At 46.6% G+C, this 21,197-nt stretch overlaps 1 protein-coding gene across 4 annotated transcripts in view; it reads left to right on the top strand.

The window, feature by feature from the left end:
* Window positions 1-21,197, top strand: part of UGP2 (UDP-glucose pyrophosphorylase 2) — a 496,883-nt gene that overhangs the window by 438,064 nt on the left and 37,622 nt on the right. For all 4 annotated transcript variants that reach the window (XM_085612548.1, XM_085612551.1, XM_085612550.1 and 1 more), the window contains exon 9: window positions 5,324-5,428. In XM_085612548.1, coding sequence (XP_085468674.1) covers window positions 5,324-5,428 — 105 coding nt within the window. The remainder of the gene's footprint in view (window positions 1-5,323; window positions 5,429-21,197) is intronic.

Raw genomic sequence — 21,197 nt, 5'->3', positions numbered from 1 at the left:
TACAGAATTTAAAGAGTGAGCAGTAGTATATGCTTGTCTGCCTCATCCAAAGAGAGACACGCATTCAATGGGCAACATGACCCTCAAAGCTCCAGTAGCGTTGAGCACCTTTCACCACTCCCTCCTCCACTTCCGTCCTGTACTTCCAAACCAGAAGCACGTCGATCACCCTTAAATTCTGCATGTTAAACAGCAACCCTAATATAGAGCATTTCAAACCCTTAATTAATCCCATCCTAACTATCCAACACATAGTTTAAAATCACACCTAGGTTAAGGTTGATTACTAAGGAACTAAACCTAGTTTTATTTCACTGCTTATCCATTGTTTGCTTCCGATAAAGGAAGACCCAGCCAGTGGTGGCGCAGGGCCTAGTGGGTTACGACTTCACCTCCTTTCTCAAGACCTACGACTGAGAGATTCAAGGCATCCAACCACATTCCGTTCCTCATTCCCCAATACCAGAATGTCACACTTCACTGAACCACATTGCGAAGACTGGTGGGATGCTGCCTGAGTGTTGCATCACAGCATCTATGTGGAGCAATCCCTACCAGGGCTGGGTGTCTGATCTGTCTGGAATGCCTTTGTGAGCCCAAGTTGTTCACATCAAACTCCAATCCAGGGTTTGAGGCGCAGTGTTGCATCTTCTTCTGCGCGTGCAGTTTTTTAGAGCGGCTGCCTAGTTTCTCTGCTTCCAGCGTCAGTGTGCCGGATGCACCGCTGAGGGGGTCGACTGCTTCTCTAATCTGTCGAAGGGATCTTTTCTTCTGGTGCCCAATCTCAAGCCCACCATGCGGTATCAAAGAGAGGTTTTGGCCCTGAAGAGAACTTTGAACCATTCAGGATACAAAAGCCTCTAGTCTACATTAAGGGCTCATAATTTCTATGTTTTCAATTGTTGTTCATATTTAGTGAAAGCATACTTGGTTTACCTGATGCTACCCATAATTCTGAATGTATAACGGAGAGTAATGTAAATGGCCTATATGAAGGACTACGTTTTTCCATAAACACTCATCTGTCACTTCTGACTGTATCATTATGTGCTTAATTTGTAAAATAAGTCCATGCAGGAGCCAAAGCTTTTCTTAGGAGTCAGTCACCAGTTATGACCAATGCTCGGGTTGCTGAATGCGAAGGCTGCCAAGTGTTGATGGCACCTCATGACTTTTTCGGCCACCATCCTACATTTGCCATCTCTAGCTCACTCTTGTATTTTTTTCATCCTTATTTTCGCCCTTTCTCTGTTTTCCTATCTTCCTCTTTCTTTCTCTCTGTTCTGCATTTCGCTCTTTAGCTCTGGAAGAATTTCTGATGATAAAAAAAAAGTCCTGGTACCCAAGAGGTACCAGTTACCGTTTACCTTCCACCTACAAATTGAGCACTAGTTTGACTATTTGGAGCCATCAGGCCATGTTGGAGAAGGAAACAGTTTAATTCCAGCTTCTAGGTGCTGCATGCTTCTATCTGGACAGTGAGGATGAATGACTGGTGAGCCAGTGAATACAATTACATAATGCAGTCTATTGAGCAAATATTTTCAAGCACAGTAAGAACCAATTGCAATAAAGACTTTTGGGCATGTAAAAATAAGTTTTCAATTCAAGACAAACCCTCTTGTCTTCCAAAACCAATAACTGGACCCAATTATTAATTCAGAGAGGGTGAGAATTTTTTTATTTTTTTTTTAAATTATATAGTGTGTTTATACCAGTGTTTATACCAGTGGGTACTGGTGCACTTTACAATAAGACAGCATATTAGATATCTTATATATTAGATAAGATAGACATAACAATCAATGACCTAGGTAGGGGGCAAAAATATGTAAATTACATCTTATAATTGTATTCAGAAGGTAAATTAATGGGGTAGAATCCTCCTGGTGTAACTGGGAATTAATACAATCGGAGAGCTGGATTAATGTCAAAATTGTTTGGATTAGCCAAATTGACAAGACAGATGCCAGTTGTTTACTGCATGCAGGAACTGGGGAGTGCAGGAACGGAAGTTTGTGTGTGCCTCCAAAAAGAATTGTTTCAGCACTTGTCTGATTGGCCGCCCAAGGTGATCAAAAGGTTGGCCAGGTAGTTGGATATTCAGCTGTCCTACTTTGTGAGCCTGGCAACACATTTTGAACTTCATCCTAGCTTGGAAGGGCAGTTAGTGTAGATCCTTCATGATCCTGGAAATGTGGGTAAAATTCACGCTGTCTGCGACGAGTCTAGATGTGGTGTTGATTACAGCTTTCATTAGGGCTAGGGATGATTGTGGAATACCTGCAAACACAGTTTTTCCAGTGACCAATCTTAAAATGATAAAGGTATGTGCTACAGTCCTCAACAGGCCAGGAAGAGAGTTTAGTTGGTTAAAAAAAAAAGTGTCTGACCAATCGATTTTTTTTTTATGTGAGGGAATGGAGTATTATCAAGAGTGAAGTCGAGGAAGTTAACTTTAGGAATTTGTTTTGGGATGAAGCATTCAAGGTTCCGCTCGTTCAAGAGGGCCAGGCCATATCTGATTTCGGGTTCAGGACCGATGAGCAGGAACTCTGTTTTTTGCATGGAAAGCATGAGTAAGTTTTCGGCTATCCAATCGTAAATCAATATGAGGTAAGTGCGGTAACTGTGAATATCCTTTACAGAAGTTCCGGACTCTCATAATACACTGTGTGTAGATAAAGGTTGAAGAGTGTAGCAGAGTATTGAACCTTTTCATGGGTCACATACCTCCAGGTCACATCTTGATATGCTAATTCACATCTTCGCTGGTTGTTGCCGCTCCACAAGGAAAGAGGTGAACCATTTCAGTGCTTGGTCTCTAAACTTAGTTCAGTTTTCCACCATAGCTAGACATTTCATCTGATCAATGGTATTGAAATCTGCTGAGAGATCTAGTAAGACCAGTACAACAATATTACCATCATGTAGAATGTTGCGGATGCCATTAAGCACTTCAAGTGTTACTGTTCCTTTACTGAGGCCTTTTCTGAACCCTCACTGCTATTCTGAAAGCAGATGGTTGAGGTAAGAGGTTAGCAGAGTCGAGACACAACGTTTAAAGGTTTTACCATAAGTAGGTTGGTGCCAGTACTTGGTGTATATAAGATAATTTTGATGGTAGCAGTCGCAAGGTGCGCTCGTTCTTCCTAGGACAACATTCACATTGCATCCTCTCAGCCAGATAGCGTGCAAGAGCACACAGTATGACGGATGCTGAAAGCAAAAACACGGGGTACAGAGAAAGAGGCCTGAAACTAGAATCGGCTGCCACCAGCCATCACTCTCCCAATATAGCTGGATTCAAAGCAGCAGTAGCAACTTTCCACAAATGCATGGAGGATATGTTTTAGTTACACCTGCTGTCCTGCCCCTTGCTATGCTGGGGTACGTCATCACATCCACTGGACTCACTGGACAAAAATAACAATTGGGTCAAACCGCCTTGCTTGGCAGATGGCACTGCGGCCCTTGCCAGGTGAGGACTTTGTGCCTACATAAATCGTAAGCTGTAAATATTTTATCACAAACACATGATTAAGTGAGGTTAATCCATTGAGCAAATTTAATTTATATTGACAAATTCATGAATGCAAACTGCTAGTTTAGCATGATTCATCTCAAGATCCTGCACTTGTGTTTTTTAAAACCTCACCTTGGTTTGTGGCAGCCATGATGTTCTGTGCTGTCTAATTCAACGTGCAATGGTGCGTCGATCTATCTTTGATTGTTCTCCTTGGCACTGATGTTCTCATTGCTCATTTTGAGTTCATTAAATATTTATTGTGTTGCTGAAAGACCCATCTGTTTGAGTATCTTTTCATTCTCCCTGGTTTGTATCTGCTTTTATTGTGTCTGTTTATTTTTAGATCTGTTTTCTGATGCTTTTATAGTGCCTATTTACTTGTGGCTGGAATCTGTTCTACTAGGTGCAGTTATGCCACCAGGGTTACTTTATCCCACCATACTGATTAAACCAGTAGTTTGTATTCTTGCAGTTAGCCTGTCAAAGTAGACTCGTATAAGACGCTGTTGTATGAAAGTAGAAGGGTGAAAAGCAGGACTTTAGATCAGCAGGAAGAAAGAGGTACTCTTGTTTCGCTTGTCGGGTTCACCACTCCACTATACCCCGATGGCATCCCTCTTGAAGCGAGATATGAAGGGGTTACACATTCTTGAAAGGCTAAGCTAGTTTTGTCTTTCAACTGCTAATGAGTTCAGTCTCCCACAGGATTCAAACAACTGAAGATGTTCCTCCCTACTCTGGGTTTCATTGATTGTTTCTTACACATGTAGTTGTCTTTCCATCACTGTGCGAGTCTTGTGTCAGCATTTTCTCAAAGTACAATGCTCTCATCAATGAATGGGGGTTGGAGTCTGATTTTGCTGGGCGCTGTCCCAAGAAATTTCTGAAAAGCCAACATCCACAAAATATAGAGCATTGTAAAATGCGTGAGAAAAGTGATGGTTTTTCTGAAGTTGGATGAAAAAGTGGAGTATTGCAAGTACAGACAGCAAAGATTCTCGGAAGCTTCACATCTGACGACTCTTCGAAGGGAGCCTCCGAGGTGCCAACCAGCTGTTTGCTTTGGCCGGTCAAGACTACAAGTATTGTAGTGACCAGTCCGGAGAGTTCTCTTTAGTTTGAAGAGCAAGGACGAATTGTGGGGCAGGTGCTGCATTAACTTTCACGCATAATCCTCCCGAAAGTCCTTCAGTGGCATTTATAGGGACGTCACCTCTTGCCTCTCAACTGTTTTGATATAACAGGACATCGTCCTGAGTATCAATACTCTATAATTCTCTTTGTTGATTTTTATGGTCGAAATTGTCAGATATGATAGCTATAAAGTAATGTTTGTTGATTATGAAAATATTTTTGAAAAATTAATGGCGCTTGCTCAGTGTGTCTATGCCATGACCCAGCTATGCAAAGGAACATTTTCTTTTTGCTCCTAATGCATGAAAATTTATGCAAAATGTTGCGCACAGGACAACCTCCAGCTCCTGTATTTTGCAGTGCTTGTGTTTATTAGCTTATTTTTTTCTTGCAGTAGGAAGGTGCATTGCCTTTTGTTACGGGGAGGGGGTGGAGGGGGGGCACTCCTTTACCCATTTCACAATCGTGGCTTGGTTCTGGCTGTTGAATTTAGAACCAATGATTTACAGATGTGAGAGAAGCGAGTGGGCTTCACTGCAGAGCACAACTTCGAAACAAGTCACTCCGTGTCTGTAGCTTTCCAGATGTGACGGTTAATGTACATTGATTTGTGTCCTGGAAGACAGTTGTGAGAAGTATTAATGTTTCTTTTTGTAACAGGTGCAAGATTACCTGAAGCGGTTCGAGAGCAACCCGGACATGCTCGAACTGGACCACCTGACGGTGTCGGGAGATGTGACATTCGGCAAGAACGTTTCACTGAAGGTAGGCCTTGGAGTTGTAATAATGTTACACAACCTGCAGAAGCGACCTCTGTGCGCGTGCCCTCTCTGTGCGCAGGCGGCTCAATGGTGTCTCGAGGTTCTGTCATGCGCGTTCCCATTGCTTCCTGTTGTAACTGCTACTTGATAGCACAGTAGGGGGCCGAGGTCAGATCCCAGCGCTGCACAGAATGGCGTAGGAGATGCTACATTTGGGGGGAAATGGCGAGTGGTGGGGAGATGGACTCTGAGAGCCAAAGCACAAGCCTGAGCCATCAAGATGTAAATTAAGTAGCAAATGTCAAGAAAATATATGGTATGTTATTTTGGCATATTTTCTATTTGTGTGGCCTATATTGTTATTAATTGAGAAGCAAGATCGTTTTAGCGTAACCATATACAAGTGAGGTTTTTGTACAGAGCAGATCCTGAACTGAATTACATCAATGTGTTGTTGTATGATAACCACATACAGATGAGGTATCTGTAGAGCGCAGACTGTGAACTGAATTGGGTCAATCTGCTATCAGACTGGTTTGTTGATGAAAATGATAGTGAAGTAAAGAATGTGCTATGGCTCGCAGAGTTCAGTCAAGAGGAAAAGCCGGTAATTGGCTTCAGGTTTCCTAGTTTCACACTGTGCAATTTAGACACTGTATGGGTATATCCTTCTCTTTTTTTTTTTTTAACACCAAAGATCAGGGCTTTTGTTCAATGTATTCACGAATGAACGTGTTAGTAAATGGATTTCAATAAACACAGTTTAAATCAAACTGACACTAAACACACGTGCATAGTCCTCAGATTTTCTGTTTGTAATGTTTCCACTGACACTGAAGATCATACTTGGTGACTGAACATGTCTGGCTGAGGTCATGCTGCACTTAGCAACTGTCTCCTTGAAGAGCTGTAGCCTAAGGAGCAGACTCTGGTGGGACTCCAAGCCCCCTCGGTTTTTCTAATTATTTAGTTACGTCACTGAGGTCCTGAGCCTCCTGAAGTTTTCTCAAGTCGAGAGCCAGCAGTACCATCAACATAAAATGGCACATCCTACCTTCCCATACTCTGCTGACTCCTCCTGGCTACTCTGTAGCGCTTCGAAGAGTTTTAGGTGATGTTTCGGCTTCAGATAGCCTTGCTCTGTCTATCACATCAGTTTTCACTTTAAACTGGAGGGGGATAATGTCTTGTGTGTCTCCCCTCACTTCAGACTGGGTGGGATTAACTCCCCATTTCAGTACCCCACAGCTTCTGTGCCCATGGCACAGTAACTTATCATTGCCAGAGAGGGCCAGGGCCTCATTTTGACATTGACAGGGATGGCAATCCGAGACCCTTTCCGTGTACTGTGCTTGAATTAAAAAGTTGTTTCAGAAAATTTAGCTGGACCATCCGAAATTACCTTTTAAAGAATATTTAACTGCTGTCACATCAGGTTCCAAGAGAAGCTTTTCCATAGAAATAGAACCTATAACAGCTTAAGGTTTTTAATTTGACAGTATAGCAGCAACATTTGCTAACTAGCCAGAGGTGACTTAAAGTAGCTGGCTGAAATCCTCTTAAGATGAATTCCTTTATTTCTAAGGCTGTGCAGAAGGATTCCTGGGGCACTCCGGGTAGCAAAGGCTAAATGGAGATTTTTTGAATGGGAGCGTGTTATTCACTAGTTATAAAGCCTTTTTTCAAAGCCAAGCTGCATAAAGGGCACAGATAAGAGTAGCAGAGGATAGGGAAGGGGCACAGATAAGAGCACCAGGGTGAACAAAATGACACTGCAGTGACCAGAGGGGCAGTGGTGCAAGTGCTCGATTGTTGCCCCCCTTCAGCGTCTTACCAGTGTGCAGAAATTATGCTTTAGGAAATCTGATTATCATGCCACCCACACAGCTTCTACAGGGCAGAGACTAGTGTAACCAGCCAGACTTTGGGGAAGTGTTAGCGGATGGCCTGCTGTTTCTGAACTAACCCTCCAGTCCCACAGCCAATAATAGACGAGTGCTTACCCCTGAGCGCACCTCCATGTTGTATTTTCATGAGGAAATGTTTTACAAGGGGTTGGACTCAGTGTTCCTAGAGTCAGTCACAGCATACATTCAGGTTAAGGGCTTTTGGTGATTCATAGACTGGCTTTTGCTCATTTATAGACTTTAATAGATTTCCCAAGGAGATAGGATCTGTTTCTGCCACTCCATGTCACAGGTTAATGTCTAGATGTCGATTGGACTAAATAAGCATTAAGACTACTGGTCCATGACTTCGATCTAAGGGTGTCAGGCACTGTAAATTCCACACATCTGGAAGATCTAATGAGAGAAGAAAGAATAGAGGTCTTTCAGCCTAGTTTGGCCAGATCAATTTTATGTGAGTGCATCAGTATGCTGCTGCTCATATTTGTAGGACAGTAAGAGTCAGTCTTCTCCTAGAATGAGGCGGGCTTGGAAAGGTGGTTTAGAAATGCCGATATAAGCTTGAAAACATCTAAAAGTGATATATTTTCAGGACAGGAGATCTAGAGTATCTCATTTAATGGGATATCAGTGTTATTTAAAATCAGACACTCACAAGTTGGTGGGTGGGGTGTTGGCTACATTTTATGTCAAATCTGTTTATTAAAGATTATAGAGACATCCAATCGTCACCATACAAAGCATAAGGCAGTTGGATGTTACTGAGACTGTGAGGCCTCGTACATTAGAGATGTCATGAACATTTGACAGATGCAATGTATCTCAAGTAACAGATAAATATGAGTTTCAGCACATAGAGGAGTACATAAATTTGTCCTACTCGATAGTTGGGGATAAGGCTTCGTAGTTGACAAAATATCACAACGGGGGAATGGGGGGCGAGTCCTGGAGAGTGTCAGACAAGTGTTATGTGAGGACTAAAGGGAGGGAAGTTCTTCGCTGCACCTGTGGGGGGGAGACCTAGTCTGTGAGGGTCCCCCTGTCGTATGGCAGGATCGCATCCTCAAATAGTTGTAGAGGCCGAAGTCAGGGAGGGTGTAACAGGAGTCTACTAGTTTAGAAAAATGGTCGATCAGTGGCTACCAGATGTGTGTGAATTTGGTTTCGGTATACATAATCCGGTATGTCAAAAGCTCCATTGCCTTGATGTACCAGAGACGCACGAACCATGCAGAAGTGGGGAGGGGTGGAGGGCTTCTTCCAGTGGAGGCCCGTGGTCTGCACCTAGCATGTGTGCAATGAGGCGCCAATCCGAATGGGTCATAGCTGCAAGCTGTTGAGAACAGATGCCCATTAGAGTCCCTGTAGGGGAGCTTGGCACGGGAAAGCCTACAGTGTCTTTGATGTGGCTCAGGACTTCCTTTCATAAATGGTCAGCATTGGGCAGGACCACCAAATATGGAGGAAATCACCCACCACTGACTGGCAACGCCACCAGAGGGGTGATACGGTCGGGAGAATTTTGTGTAAACGTGCTGGGGTGTAATTCCAACGCGACATGAGTTTGTAAGCGGAGTTGCGCTGGGGAATACTCCTGTACATTTTGGAAATGTTGCGTCAAAGTTATTCCCAACTTTCCGGTGAGATTTCCTCCCCTCGATCTGCAGACCACTACCTTTGAAATGTATGGGGGTAGATGGGGGGGGGAGGAGTGCTATAAAACCGATAGGTGCGGGAGATCAAGCCCTGGGTTCTATCAGAAGCCCTTACCAGGGCCTCAAAGGAGGTGAGTGGTCTAGTAGCCCCTTGTATGTAAGTTGGCGTAAGCAACCAATGTCGGAGCTGGTAATACTGTAGCCTGGCTATGTTTGTGAGGTGAAAGGCTTTTTTACATTGTTTGAAGATTTTAAGAGTGTCTCACTCAAATAGATCCTGAATTGTGCAGCATTCACCATCCCCCCCATGTTTAAAATGAATGTGGTTGCAGGGCTGGTGGAAAGTTGGGATAATGTGCCACTGGGGAATTGGGGGAGGGAAAAGACGTGAGGCCCCTAGGAATCGTTATCTTGTCCCAGATGTCGAGGACCGTCTTCGTAGGAATGGCTGTGCATGCGCTATGGGGACGGGCTAATCTGGGGAACGAATCCAGGTCCCAGAGGGGTCTACAGGCAACAACACGATCCATAGGGAACAAGTGTTTTTCACTTTCACAGATGACCCACCCTGATATTTAGCAGAGGTTAGACAACCAGTAGTACTCAAGAAGGTTGGGGCAGGGGAGCGTGGCCAAGATGGCGACAGGGTAAGACTTGCTTTGATCATCTCCCCGCTCCCATCCACCCGCTGAGAAGCCAGCCAACAACATAGCTGAGTAGGCGCCCCATGCTGCCTGAGGACTTGGGAGTGAACACTCTGGGATCCTAACGAGGGGTCCCAGGCCCACAGAATAGATCCCATTCGCCTGGAACGTGGCTACACGGGGGGAGCAAGATGACGACAGCTCTCTCTGACTCAGAATAGCGACGCTGGAGCCCCGGACGAGCGGAAACATACACGGCGCCAGAGTCAAGGTACGAGAAGGCGGCCTGAGCACTAGTGCAAGCTTGAAGGAGAAGGTGGTTGGTACGGTGTGTAGAGCAAAAGATGGAGGGCATCCAGAGAGGGGCAATATGAACAGAGGAGCAGAGAGGTAACAGACCGCGGCAGTTAATGTGCGCAAAGTCACAATAAGACAGCGAGCATGGAACATGGGCCGGACACGCGGAGCTGTTGCACGGGGCAACTGTACGAGATAGCAGCCGGCGAGAGAAGACTGAGGACAGGTACGCAGGGTCCATGCGCGGGGCAGTTCATGGGAGGGAAGGCTCCGATTTAGCAGAAGCCAAGGGTGTGAGGATTGAAGAGACTGCCCCACACTATACTTTAATTTACACACCGCTGGCCCTAAGACTGCAGGAAGGCCTGTGAAGGTAGCATTAATTCAAGGAGCAAAGGGCCTGGAAGAACACAAGGGGGGCCCCCCGTGCCTGGAAGTCTACCGGGAGAGATTGCCTTGGAGGAGAGAGAGGGGGAGGCAGCATTTCGCCATCTCACCTGTAAAGCAACAGGCTAGAGACCAGGCCTGTGGAACCAATAATAACGGCCTAATTCACAAGAGCGGTGCTAAGCATAGATACAAATGCAAAAAACAACAGTTGATGGACAGAATGCAGAACAATGTCATACATTCACCCCAGTACAGAGATCTGGGCCTAAATCCATCGTTTTTTTGCTCACCATGCCATTCCAGTTTGAACCCAGCCATATGCAAATCAGTCTTGACCCTGTGCCTCATGGGAACAGTCCAGCCCGAACTGCCAAGCCAGGTCCTCCCTGGACTGGAAACAAGCATCCAAGGACCGGTTTCGGGGTTTCACCAATCTTCAGCCAGGATAACTTGATTCCAGTGGCATGGAGAGCACGGGACTCACGTCTGAGCATACCCAGGATGCTTGTTTCCGGTCCAGGGAGGACATGGCTTGGCAGTTCGGGCTGGACTGTTCCCATGAGGCACAGGATCAGACTGATTGCATATGACCATGTCTGAACTGGGGTGGAGAAGTGAGCTAAAGAATGATGATGGATTAAACCCAGATCAGTTGACTGGGGGTGAGTGTTTGATTTGCTAAAACGCTCTGTCCATCATCCCCTTTGGTATCGCTGAGCACAGATACAAGGCAGGGGTCTCCCCAGTTTGAAGCACATAGGAGGCGCAGTGTAAGGCGGGGCGGTGAATTGGTCTGGAGGTAGTCATGTCCTCAGTGAGAGGAAAGAAAGACAGAAATATAAAAGACAGGCTGACCAATGGCAGGCGGCGGAGAAGGGCGAGAAACCCCTACCATGCAAGTGGCGCATGATTCGGAGACCACCGAAGCCCCGATCACTCACTCTTTTCTGGAGATGCTATTCAACACATTACGTGAGGACTTGCAGATGCTGAAAGGTGAAATTGCGAAGGAGATAAAGGAGGTCCTGGCCTACCTTCCGGACTTTCAGTTAAAAGAACAAATACTATGGAAAGCCAAGGACAAGCAACCACTTAAATATCAGGATCATCCCATTGCACTGTATCAAGTTCTTGCCATGATAACTTTACAGAAATGAAGGGATTTTCGACTGACAACAATGCACCCACGAAACCAAGGGGTGGCATATTCATGGGGTCATCCCTTCAGACTGATCTTCAAATGGCAGGGCAAGCTATGCCAACTCTGATCACTGCAGAAAATGTGCCGGGTTCTGGGTATTGAACATTTACAACTGGAAGAGGCGGAAAGAAATGGCCACAAGGCCTCTCGAGATCGATGGAAGCCGGTCTGAGGGGGACGCGTCATGGAGCACACAGTGAAGCCGGACCCCACGACAATAGCACAGGAAAGACAATCCTTTCAAGACACACTGTCTAAGGAGAAGATATCCCAAGAGGGCACTTGAACCTCCAAGGGACAGATAAGTGAACATAGAATGGCTTGGTGGGTGGCGGGGGCACCCAATGGGAGCAGGGACACACACACACACACACACACACACACACACGTTGTTTTGCCTACACTATGCACCCATCTTTTTTGTATTCCAAGGACATGCAAACTCGACCTGCGGGTCCTGGACTATATGGGGACTTTTTGGATTTCCAGTTGGCGTTAGGGAGGGGTGGGTGGTGAACTGGTACTTATGGTAATGGTATCACAGAGACAAAATACGCTCATTGGAGAAAGGGTGTGCGTTTGGGAAGGGGGGGGGGAGAAGGGAAACCGTGACTTGGAGTTAGATCAGCGTTGCAACATTCACATCCTCATAACCTGTCACATGACACACTGAGGGTTCTAACACTTAATTTGAAGGGCCTTAACAACCCCATTAAGAGAGACTATCCTTTCGTATCTGGAAAATTCAGGAGCGAACGTTTGCCTCCTTCAGAAGACCCATCTCTTATCAAAGGATTGGCACCGGCCACGGTTGCGAGCCTTCCCCCAACAATTCTTTTCTTCCTCTCCAGATAAGGAAGTGGGAGTAGCTTTCTTGATTGGTAAGCACTTCATGGGGGGGGGAGGGAAAGTGAGAGAAAAGGTGGCGGAAATCAAAGGGAGACTCTTAGCTTATACACTCCATGCGGAGGGACACACACTGGTGATATGATCAATATATGCCGCTAATTCAGGGCAGGAGAGATTTCTGAATACCGCCATTTCAGAGGTCCTGAGCAGACAAGCACACATGGCGATAGTGGGTGGTGACTTGAATATTGTCATGGATGCGGTGAAAGATAGATCAAGCAGTCGTTACACACAAGTTGGAGAGTTGTCATGGGAAGAGAAAGATGGCTTCAGACCATGGGGCTGGTGGACTTGTGATGGGAGGCACACCCCCAACCATTGCAATATTCATTCTACTCCCATGCCCATGGAACATATGCACTTCTCGACTACCTAATGGGCATGACGGAAATTAGCAAGATGGTAGAGAAGGTAGACATAACACCGGCAGCACTCTCTGACCATAATGCAGTGACAGTCTCCTTGCAGCTGCCACCACAACAGAGACAACCAGGGTGCTGGCGTTTGAGGGAAAGTATGCTTCACAAAGAAACAGTGACACAAAAACTGACTTAATGTATTCAGGAGTATATAGAGGTAAACGATTCCCCCAGACATATCTATTGCCACACTATGGGAGGCTCTGAAGACCGTGGTGAGAGGGGAGCTCCTAGATATTTCGGCAGCAGAGAATAAAGCGTGCAGAGAAAAGAGGGAGCACTCAACAGCACAAGTTACAGAACTGGAAAGAGTTCATAGCTGGACCAGAGCACCTAGGATATGGCGACAGTTGAAGGCAGCAAGAGCGCAACTGGGGGGGGCTGTACCGTGACAGAGCTGAGTATGCGGTTAAAGTACTCCTATTATTTTGGAGGGGATAGAGCGGGGCACATGTTGGCAAGTAAACTCGGAGCCCGTAGCCAACAAACGAAGATCCACTCTCTTAGGAATAGCAAAGGGGAGGAACTCATAGAGGATGAAGACATAGCACAAACATTTAGGGATTTTTATGCAGAATTATACAAGGGAGGGGCCACATCAGAGAAACATATGACGTCATGCTTTGAGGAGATCCGCACGTCAACAGTAACTAGAGATCAGGCGGAACTGCTGGATGACCCTAATTGGTTTTAGGAGGTGATTGGGGCGATATCAGGCCTTAAACTTCATAAATCGCCGGGGCCAGATGGATTCCCGGCAGGTTTATGCAAACATTTTGTCAAGTTATATCCCCGGTCCTGACGCGATTATTTAATTAATTCGGGGGGGGCCGGGTTTGATTCCCTCTGGAATGCTGTTGCCGGCTATTGTGGTCCTACCCAAACCGGGAAAAGACAAAGGCTGTGGCTCCTACCGCCCCGTATCCCTTCTCAATGTGGACCTAAATCTGTTCTTGAGTATTTTAGCTACAAGACTAGGCCCATTGATGCACTGCATAATTGAACCAGACCAAGCAGGATTTATCCAAAACCGACAAAGCGGGGATAACACCAAGTGGATTCTTCATTTAATAGACAAGGCCCATTATACAAACGTGGATAACCTTTTTTAACGGTCGACGCTGAGAAGGCGTTCGATGGAGTAGATTGGGTATACTTAGAAAGAACATTGCTCCACTTTGGCATGGGGGGCCACTTTAGATCTTGGGTGGCGAGCTGCTATAGCTCTCCCACAGCTTCAATTAGGGTCAACTGCATCTAATCTCATCCCTTTTCCATTCAGCGGGGTATCAGTCAGGAGTGCCCGCTGTCGCCCCTCCTGTTTGCCCTCTACATCGAACCACTGGTACAAAGGGTTAGAGATAACCCTGATATTACGAGCACTCCATTTGGGGGGGGGGGGGGGGGGGGGGAGGGGGGGGAACAATCACTTGATCAGCCTATACGCCGATGATATATTAGCCTCACTCGAGTATCCGGGGAGAGCACTCCCGGCATTCTTAGAGAAACTGGATACCTTTGGGAGGGCCCTCCTGAGTCCGGTTCAATGTAGGGGAGTCAGATTCTCAATCTAGCCGGGTCATCAACAGGCCCCTGGACAATGGGAAATAGCTTCCCGCGGTCCAAGCAGCGGACTCTATCCCATACTTAGGGATCGAACTGGCCTCTTCCGTTAAGCAAACGGTCACACTGAACTACACCAAACTCTCCCGACAGATTAAGAAGGATTTAAATAGCTGGACACATCACTACCTGTCACTCCTGAGCCGCATAGCTGCTGTTAAGATGTCAGTCCTACCAAAGGCATTATATTTATTTCAGAAGCCACCTAAGGGAAAACTCACTTCACTACAAAAGGAAGTACTCCATTTTGCTTGGGCAGGGGCCCGACCGCGCAGGGAAGGGAACAGGGATATTTAAAACCGGCGGAGGGGTGCCAGGGTATTACAAATCTGTTGGGACTATTTTAGAGCAGCCCAAATGAGATATCTCGTGGAGTGGAACAGAGAAGAATCAGAAAAACTTTGACTGTTCCAGGATAGGGCATTAGCAGGACTCCTCCTATTGAAAGTGCCTTTCCTAAAGACATCTGATAGGCCACGGAGTCTCCAGAGGTCACGTATCACAAAGTCGGTGATGGAGGTGTGTAATGAGGTGGCAACTAAGAGAGAACTCACAACTTTTACCTCCCCGATGACACCACTGCTGGAGAACAAGGCGTTTACTCCGGGGTTGGAAGACAAGGCATTTACAGCATGGCAGGCTACGCCTTGCAAGGCGGCAGGACACTTGTTTGACGTTGAGTGGACTATTCCATTCCCACAACTGCGACAGGACTACTCCCTTCCAGAGACAAAACGGTTCTGTTATTTGCAGTTAAGACATTGGCTGCTTCATCCCGATATCCACCCAAAAGTCAGCCGAAAACTGACGTGATATGAGAAGTGGCTGGTCACAAAACAAAACGATAAAAAACTGATCTCTGAGCTCTGATACGTTGTGCCAATCGGCCCACCTACACCTTACACCTAGTCAAAAACGTTGGGCAAAGGAAATAGGAAGGAAACTATTGAGAAAGGAGTAGGGAGAAATGTATTATAGGGCCAAGCACACAGCGCGAGATACGGCCAGTAAAGAAACAGCTACGTAAATAGTCCCTTATTGGTACCCAACACCTGTGCGCCATAACAAAGGAAACCCAGATCGCAGCCCAACTTGTTGACGAGGGTGTGGGGACTGTACCATTTCGTCAACCTACTGGCCCAAGATACTAGATTAAATAGATCAACAGTTTGAGACGCAGATCCCAAAATTCCCGGCATATATAGTGTTAGGGTTGCACATTCCCACTGATATCTTGTAAGGGGAAACAGATGGGACTAGTCTTGGGGGCTGCACTTAAAAATATTCTGGCACACTGGGGAACACAAATAGCACCTACATAACTAGGCTGGCTTCATAGATTATGGTATATTCTGGGGATGGAGCGCATGCACGCCTCCCTTCACAAACTCCGAATCTGTATTTAAAGAGGTATGGAAACCACTCCTCACTCTGTTGTCAACGGAATTCAATTAAATCACTTGCCCGAAATATCTTTACCTTCTCCGGATAACGAAATTGAAACCTAGCTCGGAGAAACCTCTGTATACCAGTTACACAATAGAAATATTTAATAGGAACACCAGTACTGGGGAGAGTGATGGGGAAATGTTTGAATATTCTTTATTTTTTCTTCTCTCTTGTTACCTTTTTAAACAGCAGCACATCACAGGCAATACGAGGATTAGTATGGAATGCACTTGTAATGGTAGACCCAGAGTGTAACAGGAAATGTATCAAAGATATGGTGTAGAGTACGAATTGTGATGTATTTATAAGAACGGTGTTTATAAGGAAGATACTAATATAAAGAGTTAATCTTAAGAAGGTTGGGGCCGACTAGACCCCACACGATCCCGAGGTATCATGAGTAGCTAGTTGGAGAATCTCGGTTGTCCCTTCGCCCAGATGAGAGTTCAAATCACATTAGAGTCGCTGGATATCTACTTGGGAGATGGGTGTGGGCAAGGCTTGGAATACGTTCAGTACTTTGGTAGAATGGACATTTTGTTCACATTGAGGCGACCAAGCTAGGATATTGAAAGCTTTTTCTAATGCCGTAGATCTTCAAATACGTCCCACCTACGGGACGGCCAGTTGGCCTGGGACCAAGAGGACAGAGACTGGGTAAAATTTAGACCCAATAGCTGATCGATTGAGTGGCCCAGTGCAGTGGTACGAGGGTCTGGAGGTGAAGTACCTCCTAGTCATACAGAGTTTGGTTTCGAGGCTGGGATTTGGCCATATTGATTTTAAATCTCAGGCCCTCTTAAATGAGCTAAAGAGAGAAGCTAGTGCCGGTGAGGAGGTGGTGGGGCAGTTAATGAAAGTAAAAGATAGTTCGTGAACAAGGCTACTTTGTGCTTGTGACCTCCAAAGGGGATGCCAGTGATATCTGCTGACTGGCGTATGGCGATGGCAAGGGGTTCAACTGCTAAGGTGAAGAGCAATGGAGAGAGCGGACAGCCTTGCCTAGTGCCCCTTAGTATAGAGATGGGCAGGGAGAGATGGCCGTTGATACGAATCCGTGCTGTGGGAGCAACATAAGAGGCCATAAGTCTAGAGATCATAGGCCAATTTTTTTGCAATACTGCATGCAGTCGACCCGGTCGAAGGCTTTCTCCGCGTACAGCGATACCAGACAAGCTAGGATGTCCCGGCGTTGGACCCTCCCGACGAGATGAGCTATTCGACTGATGTTATCTACTGCCTGGCAATGGTGTATGAATCCAACCTGGTCAGGGTCTACCAGCCCAGGGAGGTATGGTTCAAGACGGTTCGCCAGTATCTCATGTAGATCTTCGTATCTGTATTGGGCAAGGTGATAGGTCGGAATGACAAGCATAGACAAGGGTCCGTTCCTGGCTTAGGGATGAGGACAGCTTCCGACATCGTAGGGGTAAGGCCTGAGGTCTCTTCCAGAATGTATTGAAGAGGCAAAGGAGATGGTCCTGAAGCTGAGGGAGAAAGATGCGATGGAATGAGATGGGGAGACCGTCCGGGCCAGGTGTTTTCCCAGTTGGGAGATGTTTTGGTGCCCTACGTATTTCATCCTGCATGATTTGGTCACCGAGCAGTTGAGTGTGTCAGTGATCAAGAGGTTCCCAGGGGTATGTGCCAAGGAAGGAGATGTCCTCCAGAGAGTTTTAGTCTTCAGCATAGTGAGCCGCGTAGAAAGAGTGGAATGCCTGTACTTTGTCTTGCTCGGATGTGTATGCCCAGGTGCCATCTACTTTTTTAACTTTTGAGATCTAAGCTCTAGCTGAGTGGGCTCGGAGACGGCGGGCCAAGCTTGATCCCACCTTGTCTTCCCTGTCGTAGAATTTCTGATTTAGTGTTATGAGTGATTGTTCTGCTTTATTTGCCCGATGAACCCTCAGTTGCCCCCGGAGTATGGCCAGGCGTTTTCTGTGCTGCCTGGACGGTGCCTCGTGGTCCAACTGCTCTTGTGCTTCAATGTCCTCCACTAGGGCTTTTTCAACAAGGCAGGCTTCTGGGGATCGTGCAATGGTTATTGAGGAGATGGTCCCCCGAATAGTCACCTTGAAGGTATCCCAAAGGGTGTGCTCAGGAGTTTCAGGAAGCACGTTTGTTTAAAATGAGGCTGAAATTTCCCATCGTATCTCGGAGAGATCAACCAGATCACGCAGGATGTGGGAAGGGAGCCTCCATCAAAGAGGAGGAGCCATGGCCCCCACCACGGCACTGCAGAACCACTGCGAGATGGGCATGGTCTGAGATGGAAATGTCCTTAATATAACCAGATTCCAGTAACCACGTGAGGGAGAGAAAAATGTGACCTATACGTGAGTATGAGCGGTGGACCTGGGAGAAAAAGGAATAGTCTCGGGCATCTGGGAATTTGTAGCGCCAAGCATCTACGAGTCCCAAATCTGTAAGGTCTCTCTTAAGGGCAGCAGACATTGCCCCCATTCCCTGGTAGGTAGTAGTGCTAAAATCCATTTCTGGATCCCAAACCAGGTTAAAATCCCCTCCAGGGAGCACGTGCCCCTCAGCTTGTGTCAGCTTCTCCTTCAGCAGAGATCTCAAGAAAGCGTCTTGCGCTTGGTTAGGTGCATAGACATTGAGGAGAGTTAAGGGCCGTGAGTCAAAGTGTACTCGAACCTTCAAATAGCAGCCCTCGCCATCCCGCAACAGCCACGGGCCTGAATCTGGGTTTACATAGAAGTGCGACCCCTGCCTATTTGGATGAAAAGTATGCCCAGAATTAAAGTGGGTATTTAGGGTTTGTCATACAAGGTGTGTCGGAGGGAAGTAGGTGGGTTTCTTGTAAGAAAATGTCAAGATCTTGTATGAGCAGGTAACGCCACACCTTGCGCCTTTTATTGAGGAGAGTTAAGCCCTTTAGCTTTGAGGGAGAGGAATTTTTTTTTTTTTTGAAAACTTTTTATTGATTTTCGAGATGTCACGGTACAAGGACGGTACAAAGACATTATAGTATACATTTGTAGCAGCCTTATTCTGTACATATCACACCCTACTTCGTGTGTGGTAGAATTCCATCGCTGTATAGTTACATTCTTCAGTATCCTAGGATAAGTGTTACAAGGCCTGCCGGGGTATCCGCCCCCGCTATAAATAATGTCTATGCAGTATTTAGTACTTGAAACTTTCCCCAACTCCCCCCCTCCCGTTCCACCCCCCCTCACTTGTGTACGTCTGTGCCATGTGCTTTTTACCTTTCAATGGTGTACTCAGCCCAATTTACGTGTCTAGTTTATACAACACATTTACTCCTGTGCTAACAATGCAAGACCCTCGTCGTCCTTCTCTGTGGGCCTTGATGCATTCTATGTTCTATGTAGGGTCTCAGGCTTCGCCTACAGCTTTTATCGCTTCCAACATTATATCCCATTCCATTGCTATTGGTATTTTCCGCAGCCCCCTGAGTTCCTCTGTGTGCAATGCCGCGCTCTCTGCAGCGCCCCATTTCACCAGTTCCGAATGCCATGTGAGCGTATCTGGGGGCCTCCGCGATTTCCACCGCATAGTTATATTACGCTTAGCGAGAATGAGCGCTAAATCTATAAAACGGTATTGCACTTTATACTTTGAGGCCTGTTTGTGAAGCCCCAGAATACATTCCTCTAGTGTGTTCTGTATTTCCCGGTGTGTCGCCTCCCCTAGGCTCTGCCGGACCGCATCCCAGTGTCCCCGCACCTTGGGGCAGGTCCACAGCATATGTAATGAGGGAGAGGAATTTAACGTGAAGGGATTCAGCCATACTGGAAGGTAGAGGGGTCAAATGCGATCGTGGGGCATGGATCAGTAGAGGGGAAAAAGGGGTGGGAGGACCGGGGCTATGGAAATGTGAACACATGGTGGCCAACAGGGCCTGTAAATTCTATTATCGTCCTGGAACAGCCCATATGTCAAAACAAGGGCCATTCTGAAGAAGTCACCCTTCAAAGGCGTGCAAGGAGGTGATTCCAATAGGCTGGCCTCCGCGCCCTGCAGCAGGGATCAAACGGGCAAGTGAGGAGCGCCCCCGCGGGCCCACTTGTTGGCTGCATTCCATCTGTCCAGGCCAGGTTGACCCTGCAGCTAGATGTGGGTTAGTTTCAATCCTTGTTGGAGTGGAACGTCCGCTATTCAGAGGCCTTAGGGGATCAACCTGGTGAATGAGACTCGTCCATGGTACGGAGATGCTGGATAAAGTCCTGCTTAGCTTGGGAAGATGCTTGCTCCTTAGTGCGTGTTCTATGCTTAGGGAAGGGAAAAGAACAAGGGAACCCGTTTTGGTAGCCTAGGGACCTCGGGTAATAACTTATTTTAATAAACAAAGGTCCTTGGCATAAGAGGAAATGATACGAATGTTTCAACATAGACTACAATGAGCACTATGGAGGTTCTTCCAATGTCCAGCCGGACAGAGGAATATTTATTCAGGCAAGATAACAGGATGGGCAAAATACAAAGCACAACAAGGATGGCGAACGGCACAGTCCTGTACCGAGCGTTAGAAAAGAGAAGCAGACTCTTGCTCCCTCCGGCCGCCAGCTACTCCTTGAGAGCTCCGGTCCCGCACTACCCGGCAGCCCCTTCCGCTGCCTAGACTGTCCACCGCAGGCCCTTGAACACTTGGTTCTGGCCCCCTGCGCCCTGGTTGTATCCTTAAGCTCCAGTCTTTCTGATCGCTTGGTTCATCAGTCGCCGACGGTCCCTTAACACGAACACTGAGATCCTTCTTTCCAGCATCGCGGAATTCCAACGTACCCCAGGCACCCATCGAGTTGTCCCTGGCTCCCACCGAGCCTTACTAGTTCCACTTTGAGCTGTTCTCCAGGCTCCTTGACACTATCTATCAGGCAACAGTTCAATTTCTAGTCCTGATGATGATCCCATAGTATTGAGAGCTAGGGATCGAAACGTCGACCTTTGTAACAAACACCACTAATTAACCACTGTGACAAAATGAGTGCTTTGTTTGTTGGTTTGAGCTTACACAGTATTAGTATGTAAATGTAAGCCGCCTTTTGCTCTCTCTCTCCCTTTTTTGCCTGCTTTTTCCTTCTTGTGTCTATACTCCCTACACCTTCTTTTCTAACGCTCGGTACAGGACTGTGCCGTTCGCCATCCTTGTTGTGCTTTGTATTTTGCCCATCCTGTTATCTTGCCTGAATAAATATTCCTCTGTCCGGCTGGACATTGGAAGAACCTCCATAGTGCTCATTGTAGTCTATGTTGAAACATTCGTATCATTTCCTCTTATGCCAAGGACCTTTGTT

The sequence above is a fragment of the Triturus cristatus genome, chromosome 6 (assembly GCF_964204655.1).
Source record: "Triturus cristatus chromosome 6, aTriCri1.1, whole genome shotgun sequence".
Classification (NCBI taxonomy): domain Eukaryota; kingdom Metazoa; phylum Chordata; class Amphibia; order Caudata; family Salamandridae; genus Triturus; species Triturus cristatus.
The sequence above is the reverse complement of the archived record's forward strand: the minus strand, read 5'-3'. Positions and strand labels throughout refer to the sequence as shown.